At 44.9% G+C, this 21,953-nt stretch overlaps 1 protein-coding gene across 17 annotated transcripts in view; it reads left to right on the forward strand.

Moving 5' to 3' along the window:
- Positions 1-21,953, forward strand: part of ZMAT4 (zinc finger matrin-type 4) — a 241,404-nt gene that overhangs the window by 169,017 nt on the left and 50,434 nt on the right. For 9 of the 17 annotated variants that reach the window (XR_006287567.1, XR_006287569.1, XR_006287568.1 and 6 more), the window contains exon 4: positions 8,250-8,406. Coding sequence is in view for 14 of the 17 variants with exons in the window: in XM_043536402.1 (XP_043392337.1) it covers positions 8,250-8,406 (157 nt within the window). In the remaining 3 variants the exon portion in view is untranslated. Of the gene's footprint in view, positions 1-8,249; positions 8,407-14,041; positions 14,102-21,953 lie in introns of all 17 variants that reach the window. The other 8 variants (XM_043536401.1, XM_043536403.1, XM_043536406.1 and 5 more) reach the window with 1 other exon arrangement.

The following is a 21,953-nucleotide window of genomic DNA, read 5'->3' on the forward strand; positions in this document are numbered from 1 at the left end:
AGTGGCAGAGAGCCCCTCGGCTAGAAAGCAGGCACGGGTTAGAGCAATCAGTTCAGCCCCCTGGGCAGAGGTCACAGAGGGTAAGGGCGCAGCTTCTATGGTCTCAGAGAGAGAGACCACAGCGTACCCTGCAAGAAGGTGGCCTTGGTCATTTCTATAACAGGACCCATCAGTGAATAATACCAGGTCAGAGTTAGGGAGAGGTACATCTGAAAAGTCGGGGTGCGGGACAGTGATAGCGGAGACAGTTGCAAGGCAGTCATGGGGTTCACCATCACTAGGTAAAGGAAGGAGGGTAGCAGGGTTTAACTGGGAGCAGCGCTTAATAGTGATATGTGAGGCTGAAAGCAGCAAAAGTTCATACCTAGTGAGGCGAGCAGAGGAGAGGTGAGCAGTGTTGCGTTGCAGAAGGAGAGTTTCCACAGAATGGGGAACCATGAGAGTGAGAGGAGAGCGGAGGACAAGGGACTCAGACATCTCAACCAGGTGCGCTGCAGCAGCTACAGCGCGTAGGCAAGGGGGTAAACCCTGGGCTACAGGGTCCAAGGTTGCAGAAAAATAAGCCACCGGGCAATTTCTGTCACCGTGCTCCTGAGTAAGAACCCCGAGGGCACAAGCAGATTGTTCGTGACAGAAAAGGGTAAAAGGCTTGTCATAGTTAGGTAACCCTAAGGCAGGGGCAGAGGCTAAATTCTGCTTAAGGGAGATGAAAGCAGCATTTGCTTCAAGTGGCCATGGCATGGGTTTAGGTACAGAGGATCGAGTGAGTTCTTGGAGTGGTTTAGCCAGAGAAGCATATTGGGGAATCCATTGCCTACAGAACCCTGTCATGCCTAAATTTTCTGACCTGGCGTGGAGAGCGAGGCTGGGGAAAGCTAAGGATGGCTTGTACCCAGGCTGGAGAGAGTGTACGGGAGCCCTGGGAGAGAAGGAAGCCTAGGTATGTGACAGAGGTTTGGCAGAGCTGCAATTTTGTGCGAGAAGCCTTATGACCCTTGTTCGCTAAAGCTGTGAGAAGTGTTAGTGAATCAGTTTCTGAGGCAGACAGAGAGGGGGAGCACAGGAGTAAGTCGTCCACATATTGGATCAGTGAGAATCCTGATGGGAAAACCAGATCAGCGAGATCCCTGGCTAGGGCTTGAGAAAAATAGGATGGACTCTCTGTATACCCCTGGGGAAGGATAGTCCATGTATATTACTGACCCTTGTAGGAGAAGGCAAAGAGATACTGGGATTCAGAGTGAACTGGGACAGAGAAGAAAGCGGAGCACAAATCTACAACAGTAAAGTGGGTTGCATTTGGAGGAATAGACGCTAGTATTGTAGCAGGGTTAGGAACCACTGGAAAAGAAGGTATGACAATACGGTTAATAGCTCAAAGGTCTTGAACAAATCGCCACGATTTGCCATCAGCCTTTTGAACTGGGAGGATAGGGGTGTTACAGGGGCTGGAACAAGGGACAATAATTCCTTGTTCTTTTAATGCAGATATAACTGGAGCAATCCCAGCCTCTGCCTCAGGATTCAAAGGATACTGAGACAGGCGAGGCAGAGGTTTGGAATTGTCTACAGTAATCCGAACTGGGTCAGTATTTAATCGGCCCACTTCAGATGGGTGAGATGGCCATAGGGAGGAAGGAACCTGAGAGATTAGGTACTCTAGGGATGGAGTTAAGGGACAGCAAGGGACCGGAGTGGAGAGGGAAGTTTCAGACAGCAGGGAGGCTACAGAATCACATAAGGAAGACTGAGGGATTTGCAGATAGACACCATCTGGGGAGCAGTAAATAGAACAGCCAAGTTTGCATAGCAAGTCCCGTCCCAGAAGGTTTGCAGGGGTGGAATCAGAGAGGAGGAATGCATGCTCCTCAGAGAGGGGACCGACCTGAACAGACAAAGGTTTCGAGAGGGGAAAAGAGGTAGGGATCCCTGTAATGCCAACAGCAGACACAGATTTTCCAGATCGGGGAACCTCAGGCAAGTCAGTGGTGCGGATTGTAGAAAGAGAAGCTCCAGTATCAACAAGGAAAGGGAGAGAGAGATCATTTACAGTCAGGACACATTCTCCAGTAGGGGACAGAGGTAATAAGGGAGCTAAAACTTTGTGAGGTTCCCCAGCATCCCGTCATTGTTGGGGTGAAAAATAGGGTTGGGGATCAGCTGGAGGAACCAGCGGGGGGTTCACTTGATTTCCCATACAATTATTAGGTCGTCTTGGACACTCTTTTTTCCAGTGTCCAGGCTGTTTACAGTAGTTACAAACCCCAGTTAATCCAGCCCCCCGCCCCCTTCCGCAACCCCGTCCCTGTCCCCGGTGTGGTCTGCTTAGTCCTGAATAATGCTGTATCTGCAGAGCCATTAACTTTTGGGAGGACTGTTCCTCCTTTCCTTTTAAAGTGCGGTGGCAATGCTCTGCTACTGCCAGCAATTTGTCCATGGTTTGTCTCCCATCCCACACTTACTCGTTTTAACATGCTGCCTGTGGCAGGGAGAAGACCATCAACAAATGCATGTGCCAAGGCCCCCTGCCCATTTACATCAGGCTCTTGTATTCCTGAATGTTGTAGGAAAATATCAGCTAGCCGGGACCTATAGTCGCCTGGGCTTTCTCCTTGCCCTTGCTTACAGCAACATATTGCTGTCCAGTTTGTTTTAGGAGACCACACTTTGGGAATGGCTTGATGCAGGCGCTTCCAAAGAGCCATACACCGGTCTCTGTATGCCGAATCTGGGCCAGTACTTTTTATAGTTGAGTGGCGTGCCTCAGCTGGCCAGTCTGCAGCAGCCAACCATTTTTCATAATAACTGGCAGGAGCTAACAATTTACACAGTTGGAGGAGATCTGTCTCAGAGGGTTCATAGGTTTCACAGATTTAACAGAAACTCCTCAGCAAATTTGACAGAGTTTTCCTGTGGTTTGGGAAAACTTTTAACTATAGATAAAAGTTCCGTACGAGTCCAGGGCTTATAATCCCATATGGACTCACTTTCTCCCATCTTAAGGACTCGTAAGGGTGCCACAACAGTTTGATCAGAGTCTCTCATTAACCTCCCATCAGGTTCTCTTTTCCAAGAAGAGATGTCAAGAGAATCTTTGCAGTCTGCTTTGGATTTCTTCTTCATAATATTTTGCAGAGCTGTGAGGCCAATGAGGGTATCTTCTTCACTTTCATTATCTGTAGTCACTGAAGATTTTTTCTTTTCTGATTTCTTATTTGCGCAGGAGTATGGTGGGGGTCGGGTTTGATCCAGATCATTGCACAGGACTGGGCAAAGGGGAGCGCTCGGACTAGTGGTGGGAGAGACTGCATCCAATTGAACTGTTAGTTTTTTGATAGAATTTTTAAGAGAGGTGAGTTTTGACTCAGTCCATCTACGATTTGCCTCTTCCCACCACTGCATGAAGCAGTCTACTTCTCCTCTCTCCAATTTGGTTTTTGGGAGGACGAGTTTGCTTTTTAAAGCGTCCACTCGATCCTTGTCCCAAGAACCTAACAGTGGCCACTGTAATTTGAGGTTCTCTAGAGCGAATTTGGACCATTTTTCAAGAAACCTACAAGAGTCCGGACCCCTCCTAAAATACATAAAATAAGCTGGAGTTCCCTTAAGGAACTGTTCTACCTTAGACTTCTGATTACCCATCCAGGAGGACTTCACACAGCACTCACACAAGAAGGAAATTCGGGCTCAGCAGAGCGGTACCCGGTGCAACACACAGAAAGGAGCCCACAGGCTACTGCCTCAACTGCCCTTGCTTTCACACCAGGGGTTATACCCAAGGCGTGGTGCGGCTGCAGCTGTGCAGATTCCACTTATTCAGACTGTGGGGACGGGGACCCCTTGGTCAGCCAGTCTCCGGACAGAGATGACTCCCAGATTCACACACACACCACGGGGAAGACGGATAGACACAAAGACAAGACAGTCCTCAAACCGGTTAAAGCACAAAAATAATAATTACCTGAGACGTCTGATTCCAGAAGCTGGATCCAAAGACCCCTACCCGAACAGAGTGGGAACCAACAAGTTCAATGGCGTAGACTGCGCTGCTGCTGTGTACCTTTCTGTCTTGTGGAGGATCGCTTGGACTAAGCGTCCAGGCGCCGGCTGCCACGACCGTCCTGCAAGGCAGTTAGGGATCACACAGCCTCAGTGAAGCCGCTTGCCATCTCGGAATTTCAGCAGTTTGTATTTACAATGCGTGTTTATAATCTCTCAAATCTTCTTGATGTGGCTTCCTAATTATTCATGAAATACAAATTAGGCGTTCTGGATGCACTTGTCCTACAGACCTTTACCGCTCAGAGCAGTAGGGGCCCAGCACATGTGTGCATTTCACTGTGGTGTGTGTGTGTGTGTGGGGGGGGGGGGTGGTATTTATTTATTTATTTTTTTAAAGAGCACACTGAAAAAAAATCACATTACTGGGAGAAATTATCACTTATGTTCTAAAAGGTGGCCAGAAGCACATTTCTGTTTTAAAGGGCTCAATTTAGCAAAAATGTTATTTGCATGGCTGCTGGCCATGGAAACACAGCTTGCATCTGTAGGTTGAGAGGGCCAGAGTGAGCTGAATCAGAAGTGATTATAGATCATTAGCAGTAACTTATGGAGCATTCACCCTTGTGGAGCAGTATTCGTGCTCATATTGTTTGTAGGTGAGCCCATTGGAGGGAGCTGCAGTTATACACATTTTTCAGCTCTGGCGTTCCATCCAAGAGGCAGCATGGCTTCTGTACGTTGAGTGACACTGGCCAGTTACACCAGTGTAGAGCATTACTTCAGAGATGATCTCTACACCAGATAATCGGCAGCCAGGATCCACCGCACTTCCAACGTGCTCTTATTTCATACATCCCAGGGTCCTGTGCAGCTCTTTGGACCTGAGGGCTGCAGTAGTCCTCTGGATGCGTAGCAGAATAACTCTCCATCCGTTAGAAAATATATCCCCCAACCTGATGGAGTCTTCTGCTTGTCTGAAACACTCATTTACCTGAATCTGTTGTTCCCCAATTTCATGAACAGAGATTACCAACTCTGGAAAAAATAATGGAAATGCTATGCACGCATGGGGACCTCCTATGCAAGAGCAAGTGACTTTTAGTCTGGGTGTCAGACTCACGTGGTTGTTGCCACAGCACTCACAAGGCATCACTCTTGCCCAAATATGTTTCGTTCCATAGACACCACCACCCCGGCCCCTCCAGGCAGAGCAGCCGATCACGGTTTGAGAACCCACTGTATTAGAAGAAGAGTCTCTGGCAGCATCAGTTTCCTAGGCATGTTTTTCATACCACATGCAAAAAGCCTATCTCTTTGTGGTTATCCTTTTTCATATCTGAGTAGTCACCAGGCAGAGTTCAAAAGTTCGCCTTCCACAAGGGAAGAAGCAGAAAGTAGCAGATTTTTCCTGGCTGGTAGTTGGCCTGCTGGGCAAGCTTTGTTGCAGTTATTCCAGTCTTTAGTAGGTGCCATTAGGCTGGTCTTGCCGTCAGGTTTATCTTGTTAGCAGCTGGTAGTAGGTAATTGCTGGAAGATACGAGTCTGGTTCTACAGTATGTGTCAACAGATGAAATGCTGGGGATGGTCCAACACTCTTTGCAGGAATTCTCTCTGCAAATGCCAACCAGAATGGGAGCTCAAAATTCCCAGACACAATTAGTAGTGGACTATAAATGTTTCTTCATCATGCCACATTATTATTTAATATTTTTCAAGCACACCACAAGCCAGGAGAACCATTGTCCCTCATAATATGATCCTTCCTCTTCAATCTTAGACTTTTGAGCAGTGAAATAGTTATCAATGTTGGCATTTAAAGTATCATCATTGAGCATCTGAGTTAGCCCCCATTGAGATGAATGGGGCAGTTTGTGACTCAGAGCTGTTTTTTCTGGCTCTCTGCGAACTTGAGCAGGCGTCACTGCATTGGTCCCACTCTGATCACATTAGTGTGGGTTTCTTTGCAGCCACAAGATGAGAGATTTCTTTAAAAAAGCTGAGATGCTGGAGGACAAATGAGGCCAGTATGTGAACCCCTGACTAGGCCCTGGCACCTCCCCAAAGCACCTTTTAGAATATAAGTGCTGTATGGGCCTGCTGGGCTTGTTGCCCATGGCTCATGTACTGAACAGAGCTCTCCGGGAAGAGTCAGGGGAGCTAGTGCTGTGTCGTGCGATGCTGGCCAATGGTGCAGTCAGTTAGATTCAGCAAGGATCTGAAGAGGGTGCAAATGATTCTTTGCACTAAGGCGCACTGGGTTTTTGGAAGGGAAATGGCCAAGGAGGTGTGTGTGTTGTTGTTTTTGAGTGACCAATAAGCCAAACCCCAGGAACGGAATGTGTTTGGCCACTAACTCAGGCTCTACATGGTCTATTGAGAATGGGGGTGGAGGGACTCACGTAGCTAGATCCTAGTTCCTGAATTTCCCCATCTGTTGATAACTAAGAGTTTACCTTTGTGCACCTGGAAAGAGCAGAGAAATTGTTCTGGAGCATCTCCGATATTATTCCCAGCGTTGGGTTAGTTAAGGAAACTGTCCTAGCTCTAGCCTGTCCAGTAGGGGCCCTACAGAAGGCTTCACTTTTAGTCCAGCCTGAATTATCAATTTACTAATCTCTGATTAATAATTGAAGGCCCTGTCTGATCTCCGGTACGTACAGAATGTAATGAGAGTTACCAGGTGTTGCTTTGCCTGGCAGTGCCAGACCCACTGCTGCAGACGTGGCCGGCCATCCATCTGATTGTTCAGTAGTCATTTTATTTATAAAAAGAAAAGGAGGACTTGTGGCACCTTCGAGACGAACCAGTTTATTTGAGCATAAGCTTTCGAGAGCTACAGCTCACTTCATCGGATGCATCTTATGCTCATATAAATTGGTTAGTCTCTAAGGTGCCACAAGTACTCCTTTTCTTTTTGCGAATACAGACTAACACGACTGCTACTCTGAAACCTTTATTTATAAAGCCGTCTTTTCCCCATCCCCTCTCTGGCCTGTGCCTGAAATGCTTGGCATGGTATGCCACAGCATTAAAACAGAGGAGATTTAAAATTACAATGAACCTTCTAGTGATTTTCCAGCAGATGATCCGAGGGGCTCTGTGCATTGCTGGGGAGGCTGGGCAGAAACCAAGCTGAGCCACTGGCAGGAGAGAGTCCTCATAAACACAGGCTAAAGAAGGAACCATCAGCAAAAGGAGCCTGAGGGGAGAGCACTCAGCCGTCCTGCAGGCATTCTTCTCCTGTCTGCAGCAGCTCTCCCCCTGCAAGGAGAAAGGCAGGGGGTGCTAAATGGAACCCCTTTAGTGCCCTTACACCCAGCCCCAGGCTCTAGCACACCAAAGAAAGGGGGGCAATAATCTAAACATTTAGGCTGTGATTTCCAGAGGTGCCTGCAGGAGTGAAGTGCCCGAATCCCACTGGAATGTGGTGGCTTGGCTCTGGTGAAACCCCTAGCCTGGTTGGTTTTTGTGCCCCCATCCTCTAAAGAGGGGCCTGTCCCATTCTAGCTGCTCCTTGGCACATTTTAAAAATCATTATAAAAGAGATTGCCCCTTTGACCAATAAGCAACATTTGTTGTAACAACCCATCTGTCTTATTTCCCAGTCCCCCATAGCCAGTGAAAGCAAATACGGGGCCAGCAACAAAGGGAACCTCTTGAGGGGTCATTTGAAAGTATGCGGGGGAAGGAGCCCTGATAACTGGCAGGGAGCGAGTTACACCCCGTGAGGCTTACCACAGCAAAGGAGCAACGGGGGAGAGCCCCAAAGCAACTGGCATCGGAGCATGTACTTAATCGTCAGCGTCGCCTTTCTTTGAGGCCACGGTTGGATAGGGCTGAGGTGATGAACAGATTCTATCCGTGTCCTTTTTGAGCCACCATTTGAGCCTGCTAAGCGGTTGCCTGAATGGTTTTATATACCATGTAATACCACGGTCTCCTTGGGCATCCAAGGCCTCATGCCTACTGGGACTCGTATTAAAGCAGGCGATGTGCTGTCATCCATTCCAGGAACACTCGGGGGTAGAGAGCATCAGAAGTGGGGAGTAATTCATTAAGCAGAATTAATGCTTGGGCCGCAAACGGGGGTGCGTTTCAGATAACGAAGGAAGGGAAAAGTCCCTCTGGATTTCTGGGGTGGTTGTGGCTTTGCAGTGACATCACAGAACTGGATTTCGCTCTTCCCTTTCTCTGCAAAGGTCTGTCCAGTTTTACTTGACATCTCTGTTTCTTTTGTCTCCATCCAGGGCAGTGACGCTGACTCAGTGGACAAGAACAAATGCTGCACACTCTGTAACATGTCCTTCACCTCGGCAGTGGTGGCCGAATCACATTACCAAGGCAAAATCCATGCCAAAAGGTTAAAACTGTTGCTAGGTGAACAGCCGGCACTAAAGGCCACAGGTAGGTCCAGAGACCATGAATATGAGGAGACATTAGAAAGCAGAACCTGCTGTCCATTCAGCTTTATGACTATTCACTGCACCAAAGCAGGATTGGGGTGCACTGCAGCTCGAATGACTCTGCCGTTTGAGAACATAAAGGGATAGCTAACGAATAAAGATCAGCAGAAGCAGCTATTCATTTTTCTTGCTGTCATAATAACCTTTTAAAAAAACCTGCTGATGCCATTATTGCCTGTCTGGTTCACGTAGATTAGTAGTTTATCAGACACCGTTGGCCCTTATATTAGAGTGTTATCTCTGCTTCCATGTTTCTGCAAATCGTCTGCACATTGGAAGACAATGTCTCCTCCAGGCATGCATAACCAATGACAAGATTCACTTTCATTATCAGAAATTATTTGTCAACTCAGCTAATATGTTTAACCCCTTATAGTTACTGCACACAGCAGAATATAATCGGCTCTCACTGTAGAGGAAAATCTAGACTTTAAAACATTTTGGATCACTGGCCTCTTGATTTTTGCCTACATGGCATTCATGCCATTCTCTGCAGCGATTCCAATAATGCAGGCTCATTCACTTTTACATTCAGAAAAGACAAATGTTGGAATCAGATAATTTAGCCGTCTTGTTGTTTTCCTATCCATAAAATCCTTTCAACTTCTAACAATCTTTGAACCTGAACTTCCACTGCTATTCAATCCGGACAGAGGATACTGGATACTAAACGGGCATTAACATTGGGCTGTAATCTTAGAGATAGGTGCAATGTATTTCACTAAAAGAAAAGGAGTACTAGTGGCACCTTAGAGACTAATCAATTTATTTGAGCATGAGCTTTCGTGAGCTACAGCTCACTTCATCGGATGCATTCAGTGAAGTGAGCTGTAGCTCACGAAAGCTTATGCTCAAATAAATTTGTTAGTCTCTAAGGTGCCACAAGTACTCCTGTTCTTTTTGCGAATACAGACTAACACGGCTGCTCCTCTGAAACCTGTCATGTATTTCACTGTTACTACCAGCAGCAGTTCCTTTAGAAAGGAATTTAAATTTAGCTGTGCATTTTATATCCCTATCTAATGGGTCGGATGTAAATCCTAGGTATAATTAAATAAGGTTTTTCTTGCTTTACAGACTGTAGATGGTGAAGTATAAAATAGCACTTGTCTTTTATCCTCTTCCTTGTTGTGCTTAAGAATGGTCACTCCCTTTACCTGGGGGAATAGCAGGGAATCACTTTTAAACCATGGCTTACTCATTGTTTTAACTAAAGAATATCTTCCTCAAGGGAGTCATTACAGGTCATCATCAATTAAATTACAGAAATATAATAGATATAGTGGGCATTTGGTGACCAACTGGTGCAGCTTTCTGTCAGAAGACACTATGGGTAAAAATTTCAAAAGCACCTAAGTGGCTCCAGAGACGAAGTCCAATTCCTTTTCAATAGGACTTAGGCTCCTAAGTAACTTAAGTGCTTTTGAAAATTTTGCCCTGAGTAGTTTGGGACCCGAATATGGGAACTCAGACTGGGCATGGAAGTTATTTGCAACCTTGTTATGTTTCTGCCCAAGCTTTGGGTGCCACAACTTCTAACCCCTTACCAATGCTAAGAGAACGGATATGAGATGGCATAATGACTCGATTTAAAGTTGCTTTCTTGCTTGGAAGGCCAGTATCAGGCCTTTGTCCTCAGGACATGCATCGCAGTTTGACTCAAATTATGGGTAACGCTAAGAAAGGCACCAGTGGAAAGAATACATTTGTTTATATTTTAGACTGTGAGAATTTCTTTTTAAAGACCAAACTCCTTCGTAGGGAAAATATTTGAACTTTCCAAGCTTCCACTGGTTTGTTCTCCAGGATGTAAGCCTGAAGGGCTGGATACAAAGCCCACTGAGCTCAATGAGCTTTGGATCAAGCCTCAAATAAATGAGTGAATATCTGTTCTCTGAGCCATGTGAGTGCTTCACATGTAGGTCAACTGTTCAAATCCATAAGCTGTTTTCTGGCCAATGTGAAATTAGTTGTTTGTATTACAGTAGCACCTAGGAGTCCTTTTCATGGACCAGGTCCCCGTTGCGCTAGGTGCTGTACAAACACAGAACAAAAAGATGGCCCTTGCCCCAAAGAACTTCCAACTGATGCATAAGACAAGAAACAACAGCTGGAGACCGATGAGGAGAAGGAAACAACGTGACAATATTGGTCAGCACGATAGACTATGGTCTCAGCTCACCAACTGCCTAATCATGATGTCTTTTCAGTTCCTAATGAACGATATGTTCGTATTTAAAAACCTGAAACCCCCACACCATAAATTAACTAGTCAAGGACTGAATGGACGTGGAGACTGATGTTACTTCTCCAGACTGACATTACCTTACCAGAATGGGGTCAGAGGTTGTGTAGTGGAAACTTGCAGTGGTATTGTCCATGCTGCCCCTCTCCTATGTAAAGAGAAAACATTACCCACAACACTGTCTCAAGCAGTACTGTAAAGAGCCCTGATTTCACTTTGTGTTTTCATTTAATTTTGTTAATCTGAATCAAGTGAGCTGAGTCTGTACTACACCCGCACCCCTTGCTGCATATCTCTCTGTGTAACGAGCTCCTCAGTTGCAGTAATCACTAGGAAAGAATAACTCAAGTATTCATTAAGTCTTCTTGATGCTTGATCTGATGAATCTAAGCAATAGGAATATATTAATCAGCAGTGGCCATCCTTCTCCAGGAGTTCTCAAGCACTCCCCTTTAAATACAGCTTTTATGTGGGCTCCCTGCAGAACCAGTTTCTTTTGAGATTTCTCTGCTGGAATGGAGACCAGCTCCTTTGTGCTCCACGTAACAGAGGCTCTCTCTCGTACTCCAGACTGCTGCTTCAAAGATTCTGCTTTCAAGAGTCCTAGGAGTCACGTATAGACAGCTGTGAGTGTGGCAGTTGCTGTGTGTGAAGTAGCATCTCAAGGCCTATTTGCCAAGCATTACTCACATTGCATTAACAAATGTGATTTCAGTGCAGGCTTACAGAAAAATCTGCTGGTAACTGTGTGCTCTGTGGGGTGGGTGGCCCCAAGTTCTAGGGCACAAATACATAACTGAGATTTGGCCTTGGAGTTTTCCTATAACAGCTCCAGGAAGAGCCCCCCAGAGACTTTTCTCTATTTTTATGGAAGATTTAGGTGGTTGCAGGAAGACTTAACCTACGCGCATCTCAACCTTCCTATTGAAACTGCTACCTCTGACTCTGATGGTGGAATTACTGGCTCCAGACACCTGTTTTCTGCTCCTTTCTCTAGACAGTAGGTCCCTTTTATTCAGTGATACTTAGGAGTGTCTCTCAGCCTTGGAGGATGCTCCGGGATTCAGTGGCTTTTTCCATATATTCTATCTTGGGATGAATCTTAGTTGAAGTGTTTTGTGAGAGAAAGAAAATAGAAAGCAAAAGAGCATTTAATATTAGGATTATTTTAATCCACTCAGAAGTAAATCATTGGCTTGTAACAATTCAAGCAGTGATAATTCTTTAAACAAAAAAGCTCAGGTTGCAGATTGAATCAGAGCGTATGTCCATTAGACCAGTGGTTTTCAGCCAGGGGTCTACGCAAGGGGCATGCAGAGGTCTTCTGGGGGTACTCAACTGATCTAGATGAGTGTTTCTCAGCCTGGGGGTTGCAGCCCCGAGGTGGGTCACGAGCCAGGTTTAGGGGGAATTGCAAGTGCAGGGCTGTCATTGGGGGTGGCAAGCAGGGCAATTGCCCGGGGCCCCATGCCACAGGAGGCCCCACAAAGTTACATGGGGCTTGGGCTTCAGAAAAGGCTCACAAGTGAAAAACAGGCTGAAGTATCACACTGAAATGTAAGTACGATATTTATATTCGAATCGATGTATTTTATAATTATATGGTAAAAATGAGAAAGAAAGAAAGAAAGTTTTCAGTAATAGCGAGCTCTGACGCTTTTGTATTTTTGTGTCTGATTTGTATTTTAAGTGAGATGGAACTTGAAATCAGACTCCTGAAAGGGGTACAGTAGCCTGGAAGGGTTGAGAGCCGCTGCACTAGACTCTCCACCAAAGAGGGAAGATGAGAATTGATTGAATGAAACCCAAGTCCCCCACACCCACAACTGCACATATCTGCACAGCCCAGTCACTGATTCCTGGGGGGAAACATCAAATAGAAACCCTTTCAAAGTATAATGTTATTAAGAAGAGATATAATAGGTACAATTTTAGAGGTGTTGAGCACCTGCAGGCCCCATTGGCTTCAGCTGGCGTTGTAGGGACTCAGCCACCCTGACCCCAGATTGGTGAGCACAGCCATTGCTCTTGCAAGTCTAAAACACCAAGTATTCTCCTTTGGGCACCCGTCTAACTATTAACCAGGCCCAAAACTGCTTAGCCTTAAAAATTCATCAACATTAGCACTCTTCAGACCAGTAAGCGTACTTGTTTATATGCATCATTTGCTTCTCCTTCGCTTTCATCCCACTGTGACTAGACTTTTCATCCTGGGATGAATATAAACATGGAAAATCAAAGTGTGCTGAACAGAACTCTCTCAAGTTTAAAAATTGCAAGTTCTTTACAGGGCATATAAATGGAGGGGTTAAAAGAGACTCTCTCGTTAAACTTCTCCCCTCCAGCCATGAGATTGATGAAATCTTTTGGTCTGCAAAGTTAGGAACTACAGGGATGGCAATGCACAGTGCAGCATGTACACATGAAAACATTTGCAGTCACCTGGAGCACACCATAATAATATCTGCTGCTATATGGGCCATCTCTACTAAAAGCAGTATGTTCAAATGTACTATAGGAAGAAAATACCAAGGGAGGTGGTGGATTCTCCAACCCTTGGTGTCTTCAGATCACGACTGGATGCCTGCCTGGTAGATATGCTGTACTCAAACAAAGGTTAATGGGTTCGGTACTGGAGTACCTGTATATAATTCTTTGGTCTGTGTTATACAGGAGGTCAGATTAGATGATCACAATGCCTTAAAATCTATGAATCTATTCATAATATTCTAATTCTTTGTTTTAACATGCAGATGTATTGTGTGCACTTGTCCATGCTGGAATCTGGTGTACTGCAAGACTGAACTTTTAGCATGAAAGTCTTTTTTTAATTTATAGGACCAAAAAAAAAAAAAAGAATACAAAATCTCCACAAACAGGTAAACTGTTCATAGTCCCCTCATTAAGAAATGCTCCAAAAATTATGAAACTTCCCCAAAATTTTTCATTTGGGCTAAGATTAAGCAATCTTACTTTTTGTCCTACTGATAGGACCATTGTATGTAAATATCTATAATGAGAATTTAATTAGCATTGTTGATATGCTTGAGAGATGAAAGAATTTATAAACTACATCTGGCTATACATAAGTCACTTCAGATGTGGAGCCACCTCTGGATTGAAGGTAGCAGCTGTTTAAATCATTCAGTAACAACAACAAAGTTTAGAGGCAAAAATGAACACTAATGTGTGCAGCTGAAACTTCGGGGAAATTTACAGAGAGATGATTCGAGAGCTGGTTGAAAAACAGCGGAAATTTATAAAAAAAAAAAAAAAAAATAGAATTGAAAGTGTGCACCATTTCACCAAAATCTGAATTTTTTTCTACCAGCTCTGCTACCAAAGTTCTGTTCCTCATCACCCGTTGTGAACATTGGCTGGAACACCAAAGGTAATACCCCTGCTCTTTCAAAAATTATCTTGGGAGCTTTAATGATCAGAAGCTCTGTTTGACTACTTTTCTGAAAGAGAGCTCCTCCAGACCTGGCCTTTTGGGTCTGCACTGATTCCGAGGGCAAAGTGCACCTACTGTATTCTAACACCCACTTCTGGTCTTTGTTTTTGCCCTCCCTCCCCTCCCCTCCTGGACTCCTCCCATCCAAGTACTTGCCCGTCTTGACCCTATGAATCTGACTTACGTATGAGTGTGAGTACTTTTCCCTGTGAACGAGGTAGTGTTAGTGCCCAGCTTGTTTTCTTCGCTGCTGTTTAATACAGCTGAGAGAGGTTTAGTCCTTTTGCATGGATTTTCATGCTAGATCCAGACTTGTTTGAGCTCTGTATTGAATTAGTAAGGATCTTCTGAATCAGTGTGAAGTTACATAAATTCTCAATTTTGACTAATGTATGCCCTATATAGTTCAAGCAGTAAGCACACTTACATGTATAATATTCTCTGCCGTAGCAGCTTTATCAGCAAAGAAGGATTATCCTGGTACTCCTATCTGGTAATCTAGATGCTTTTCTTGATAGCTTTAAATAACAATTACTCATTACACAGCAGTCTTCCTCTCTGACCATGGGAATAATGCAGATACATTTCAATGTATTCTGCGTCTCTGCACAAACTCATATTGTATCCTGGATTTGAGAGCTAACTGCTACTTGATATTCTGGTTTTCCTGTGTACTCAGTATCATAGAAAATTTGGGTCAGTTTTCAATGTATTTCAGAAATATTCTATTTCTGAATTTTATCATCTCAGAGTTAACAAAATGCTGATCTTATACCATTTCCCAGTTGGAGCAGTTAGAAGATTGAGGAGTGATTTGACAATAAGCTTTTCTATTACTGGAAAAAGTGATGTCTTATCACTGTGGTGAAATATTTCTGATCCTTTCCCATTCCTGATCCTTTCCCATTTTTGTTGTGTTATGCTGGCGCCCTCAGAGGCTTCATGTCACCAACACTACTGATTAATTTCTCTAGTCATTTCTAGCATCTTCTGTCAACTTGCATTCAGTCATCAGTGCAAATTATAAAACAGAGAATTGTGGGTAAAATAATAGCTACTACCCTCATTTAATCCAGTGCTGGGACCTGCCATTTCAGGAAGGTGGAAAATGGCACACCAGCACCAGCAGAGTAGGATAGTTGATGATGAATCATCGTTTGAGGAAGTGCCATGTCTCCGGAGCAGTGGTTCCGCAGCTGATGGTTGGTGTGCAGTAGAAGACCTAGCATTGACATTCTGGGTAAGAAATGATACTATGCAGCAAAACGTCAAAGGCACCCATATTTTTAGAAAAAAGAAAAGGAGTACTTGTGGCACCTTAGAGACTAACCAGTTTATTTGAGCATGAGCTTTCGTGAGCTACAGCTCACTTCATCGGATGCATAGCATATCGTGGAAACTGCAGAAGACATTATATACACACAGAGACCATGAAACAAAACTTCCTCCCACCTCACTCCCCCGCTGGCAACAGCTTATCTAAAGTGATCCTCAAGTAGAGCCATTTCCAGCACAAATCCAGGTTTTCTCACCCTTCCCCCCCCCACACACACACATACAAACTCACTCTCCTGCTGGCAACAGCCCATCCCCCTTTGAAACCCCTCTTTATAATGCGCATGATAATCAAGGTGGGTCACCTCCAGCACTAATCCAGGTTTTCTCACACACCCCCCTTTTCCAAAAACCACACACACAAACTCATTCTCCTGCTGGCAACAGCTCATCTTACAATGTGCACAGCAATAATCCAAGTTTAACCAGAACGTCTTGGGGGGGGGGTTGCAGGAAAAAAACAAGGGGAGACAGGCTACCTTGCATAATGACTTAGCCACTCCCAGTCTCTATTCAAGCCCAAATTAATAGTATCCAATTTGCAAATGAATTCCAATTCAGCAGTTTCTCGCTGGAGTCTGGATTTGAAGTTTTTTTGCTTTAAGATAGCGACCCTCATGTCTGTGATTGCGTGACCAGAGAGATTGAAGTGTTCTCCGACTGGTTTATGAATGTTATAATTCTTGACATCTGATTTGTGTCCATTTATTCTTTTACGTAGAGACTGTCCAGTTTGACCAATGTACATGGCAGAGGGGCATTGGGGTTTCAAAGGGGGATGGGCTGTTGCCAGCAGGAGAGTGAGTTTGTATGTGTGTGTGTGGGGGGCGGGGGGAAGGGTGAGAAAACCTGGATTTGTGCTGGAAATGGCTCTACTTGAGGATCACTTTAGATAAGCTGTTGCCAGCGGGGGAGTGAGGTGGGAGGAAGTTTTGTTTCATGGTCTCTGTGTGTATATAATGTCTTCTGCAGTTTCCACGATATGCTATGCATCCGATGAAGTGAGCTGTAGCTCACGAAAGCTCATGCTCAAATAAACTGGTTAGTCTCTAAGGTGCCACAAGTACTCCTTTTCTTTTTACGAATACAGACTAACACGGCTGTTACTCTGAAACCTGTCATTATGCAAGGCACTGCATTTAGCCGCATGGAGTGGAAATCTATCAACTGCATGAAAAAACTTGTACAGATACAGACAGACATCATCTTCCTTTCCAAATGCAAACAGATGGACATCGTACCAAAAGGACTGAAGGTAAAAAATCCATTACAATCTACATACCACACAGACTATGCTGACAGCTTGTGCCACACGCTCTCAAAGAAACTGCGGAATCACCTGATCAACATCCTCTACAGCAAACAGGGGAAGATTAAGAATGAGCTCTCAAAAATGGATACTCTCATAAAAAACCAACCTTCCACACAAACTTCCTCGTGGCTGGATTTTACTAAAACTAGACAAGCCATTTACAACGCACACTTTACTTCTCTACAAAAGAAAAAGGACACTAAACTTTCTAAACTACTACAGGCTACAAGGGGCCACAGCAATGGTTCCCTCAACCCACCCAGCAATATTGTTAATCTATCCAACTATACTCTCAGCCCAGCAGAAGCTGCTGTCCTATCTCGGGGTCTCTCCTTCTGCCCCTCCACCCCCTCGAACATGATACAGTTCTGTGGTGACCTAGAATCCTATTTTCGACGTCTCCGACTCAAGGAATATTTCCAAAATACCTCTGAACAACATAATGATCCACAGAGGCCTGCCTACCAACATTACAAAAAGAAGGATTCTAGGTGGACTCCTCCTGAAGGTCGAAACAGCAGACTGGACTTCTACATAGAGTGCTTCCGCCGACGTGCACGGGCTGAAATTGTGGAAAAGCAGCATCACTTGCCCCATAACCTCAGCCGTGCAGAACACAATGCCATCCACAGCCTCAGAAACAACTCTGACATCATAATCAAAAAGGCTGACAAAGGAGGTGCTGTTGTCATCATGAATAGGTCGGAATATGAACAAGAGGCTGCTCGGCAGCTCTCCAACACCACTTTCTACAAGCCATTACCCTCTGATCCCACTGAGAGTTACCAAAAGCATCTACAGCATTTGCTCAAGAAACTTCCTGAAAAAGCAAAAAGCAAAAGATCAAATCGGCACAGACACACCCCTGGAACCCCGACCTGGGATATTCTATCTACTACCCAAGATCCATAAACCTGGAAATCCTGGGCGCCCCATCATCTCAGGCATTGGCACCCTGACAGCAGGATTGTCCGGCTATGTAGACTCACTCCTCAGGCCGTACGCTACCAGCACTCCCAGCTACCTTCGAGACACCACTGACTTCCTGAGGAAACTACAATCCATCGGTGATCTTCCTGATAACACCATCCTGGCCACTATGGATGTGGAAGCCCTCTACACCAACATTCCACACAAAGATGGACTACAAGCCATCAAGAACACTATCCCCGATAATGTCACGGCTAACCTGGTGGCTGAACTTTGTGACTTTGTCCTTACCCATAACTATTTTACATTTGGGGACAATGTATACCTTCAGATCAGCGGCACTGCTATGGGTACCCGCATGGCCCCACAGTATGCCAACATTTTTATGGCTGATTTAGAACAACGCTTCCTCAGCTCTCGTCCCCTAACGCCCCTACTTTACTTGCGCTATATTGATGACATCTTCATCATCTGGACCCATGGAAAAGAAGCCCTTGAGGAATTCCACCATGATTTCAACAATTTCCATCCCACCATCAACCTCAGCCTGGTCCAGTCCACACAAGAGATCCACTTCCTGGACACTACAGTGCTAATAAACGATGGTCACATCAACACCACCCTATACCGGAAACCTACTGACCGCTATTCCTACCTACATGCCTCCAGCTTTCACCCTGACCACACCACACGATCCATCGTCTACAGCCAAGCTCTGCGATACAACCGCATTTGCTCCAACCCCTCAGACAGAGACAAACACCTACAAGATCTCTATCAAGCATTCTTACAACTACAATACCCACCTGCGGAAGTGAAGAAACAGATTGATAGAGCCAGAAGAGTTCCCAGAAGTCACCTACTACAGGACAGGCCTAACAAAGAAAATAACAGAACGCCACTAGCCGTCACCTTCAGCTCCCAACTAAAACCCCTCCAACGCATTATTAAGGATCTACAACCTATCCTGAAGGATGACCCAACACTCTCACAAATCTTGGGAGAAAGGCCAGTCCTTGCCTACAGACAGCCCCCCAACCTGAAGCGAATACTCACCAACAACCACATACCACACAACAGAACCACTAGCCCAGGAACCTATCCTTGCAACAAAGCCCGTTGCCAACTGTGCCCACATATCTATTCAGGGGACACCATCACAGGGCCTAACAACATCAGCCACACTATCAGAGGCTCGTTCACCTGCACATCCACCAATGTGATATATGCCATCATGTGCCAGCAATGCCCCTCTGCCATGTACATTGGTCAAACTGGACAGTCTCTACGTAAAAGAATAAATGGACACAAATCAGATGTCAAGAATTATAACATTCATAAACCAGTCGGAGAACACTTCAATCTCTCTGGTCACGCAATCACAGACATGAGGGTCGCTATCTTAAAGCAAAAAAACTTCAAATCCAGACTCCAGCGAGAAACTGCTGAATTGGAATTCATTTGCAAATTGGATACTATTAATTTGGGCTTGAATAGAGACTGGGAGTGGCTAAGTCATTATGCAAGGTAGCCTGTCTCCCCTTGTTTTTTTCCTGCAACCCCCCCCCCAAGACGTTCTGGTTAAACTTGGATTATTGCTGTGCACATTGTAAGATGAGCTGTTGCCAGCAGGAGAATGAGTTTGTGTGTGTGGTTTTTGGAAAAGGGGGGTGTGTGAGAAAACCTGGATTAGTGCTGGAGGTGACCCACCTTGATTATCATGCGCATTATAAAGAGGGGTTTCAAAGGGGGATGGGCTGTTGCCAGCAGGAGAGTGAGTTTGTATGTGTGTGTGTGTGGGGGGGGGGAGGGTGAGAAAACCTGGATTTGTGCTGGAAATGGCTCTACTTGAGGATCACTTTAGATAAGCTGTTGCCAGCGGGGGAGTGGGGTGGGAGCAAGTTTTGTTTCATGGTCTCTGTGTGTATATAATGTCTTCTGCAGTTTCCACGATATGCTATGCATCCGATGAAGTGAGCTGTAGCTCACGAAAGCTCATGCTCAAATAAACTGGTTAGTCTCTAAGGTGCCACAAGTACTCCTTTTCTTTTTACGAATACAGACTAACACGGCTGTTACTCTGAAACCTGTCATATTTTTAGAGATGCAGTAATCTGCACTCCGCTCCCATCAGGAACCGCCGTGAACAGAATTTCCTTGGCATTTCACTCCATTGGTGCCTGATTCAGGTTTTCAGTCTCAGATCTGTTAAAAGTGATGGAATAAAATAACTCTCAGAATTTGGTTGTGACTATAAATCCATGGTACCGTCAGGCCAAGCCTACGCTACAGACCTATAGCAGTATAAATACGTTGGTCAGGGATGTGAAAAATCCACACCCCTGGGCAACGTAGTTATAACCGACCTAACCCCCCCCTCCCCCCCGCTCAGATAGCACCATGTTGATGGGAGAGCTTCTCCCGCTGACATAGCTACTGCCTCTCCGGGAGGTGGATTGACTAGGCTAATGGGAGAAGCTCTTCCGTCGGCATGGTACGGCAGCACTGGAGCGATTAGTGAAGACAGGCTCTCAGTGTCAACCTTATCTGTGGAATTTCTTCTTTTCTGAGGGAAACTATATTTCCATAATTCCCTTTTGTAATGGGGCAGCTGAGTGGTTAATTTCTTAGTATTGTTATCCTGAGTTCCTCTTGGATAGGGTGCGGAGTTCAGTGCCTTTGTAAGTAGTCCTATGATTAGAAAGCATTGTACACAAGAAATAAGTGAAACAGTTGTCCATCACCAGTGTGCTGAAGTGTTTAACTGTAAATGTTGCCTCACGCCCCTCCAATACCAAAAAACAATGCAAGACAGACTGTTATAAGCTACATAACACGTTGCACCAGTAGAACCAGAGTCAAAGGAAGGAAGTTTTTGCTAGGGTTAATTATTTTCATGTTGCTACTGAGGGAATGACATTTTGTCCTGTTTCTGGCTAGAAGGTACTGTACGTTAAAAAGATAAATTCCCATTTGGAGTGAAGTCAGCTGTCATTTATTTCTGTTCAGGAAGATCCTGAGTTCCAGTAGATAGGGGATGTGTTTCATTAATTGTTGGTTAAATATGGCAATAGTTCAGGCCTAGCTGTAGTTGTAAACTAGGTCTAAGTGACGCAACAATACAAAAATAGATTTTGCATTACAAATGCATCACTAAGAGGAGGACTAATGCTTCACCACTATGTACCTGGTGAAATCATGAACACCTATGCAAAGTGAGCACAGACTAGGGTAAAACACTACCACTAGTGAACGAGAGGAGTTCTGGTTTGGTAGCTCAGTACGCTCCCTTCACACAGAAACAAAGCGCTATTAAAAATGCAGCACAGAGGGAAATCCCTCGGGCTTCACAACTTTTCCTTCCACATCTGATGCAGCCAACAGGCTCTTGGAATGAGTAGAACATTCCACACTAAACTCTTAATACCATGGAGATTATGGGCTTTGGTAGCACAGAATACCTGGTGGCTTGAGGGAGCGTGATTGCTGCTTTATCCCTAACTACTAAGATCACTTCATGGAAAAGACAGAGGCCTAAATTCGAGTCCCACTAATGCCCACTCCCCATTAATTATGTTTTGACTGGCATGCGCTGCGAATCAGTGAAGGAAGAGTTTGAGAGACAGGCTCTGACATGCAATCTGGAGTTCACTCTCCCATTTAGCTAACACAGCAGCAAAGGGAATAGTATGCTCCAGTCATAATTCTTTAGTGTGGAGCAGACATAAATCCTGAGGACACCACCAGCTATGTGAACTAATGCCACCCCAGTCCCCTCAAGGCAGCAGCTAACATATAAACAAGGACAAACCTGGCCAAAGGAGCCAACGTATTTAACTTTATAGCTGGGGCCTAGGCAAGGAGCATGTCCAATATACCTCATAACTCTAACTCCTGGATCTCGACATGTAATAACTATTTATTATAAAGTGCCAGATGCCCAAATGCTTCTACAGTTATTGCGGATAATCCCAGCGGTCAAAAATAAAGATAAGAATAGAAAGATTTCATCTTATAAGTCTATAGAGGTTAATTTTATGGGTGAAGGTTTTAGACTTGCACTCCCCTTTAAAAAAAAAAAAAAAAAGTCAATCACTAACAACTCTCCCGATACAGTGTGTGTATGGGGCTAGAGTGGGGAAAGCATGAAACACCTCTCCAAGATTTGGCCGAATTGGAATAATCACCCAGACACCGCAATTTATAGCCACA

This window comes from Chelonia mydas, chromosome 26, assembly GCF_015237465.2.
Source record: "Chelonia mydas isolate rCheMyd1 chromosome 26, rCheMyd1.pri.v2, whole genome shotgun sequence".
Taxonomy (NCBI): domain Eukaryota; kingdom Metazoa; phylum Chordata; order Testudines; family Cheloniidae; genus Chelonia; species Chelonia mydas.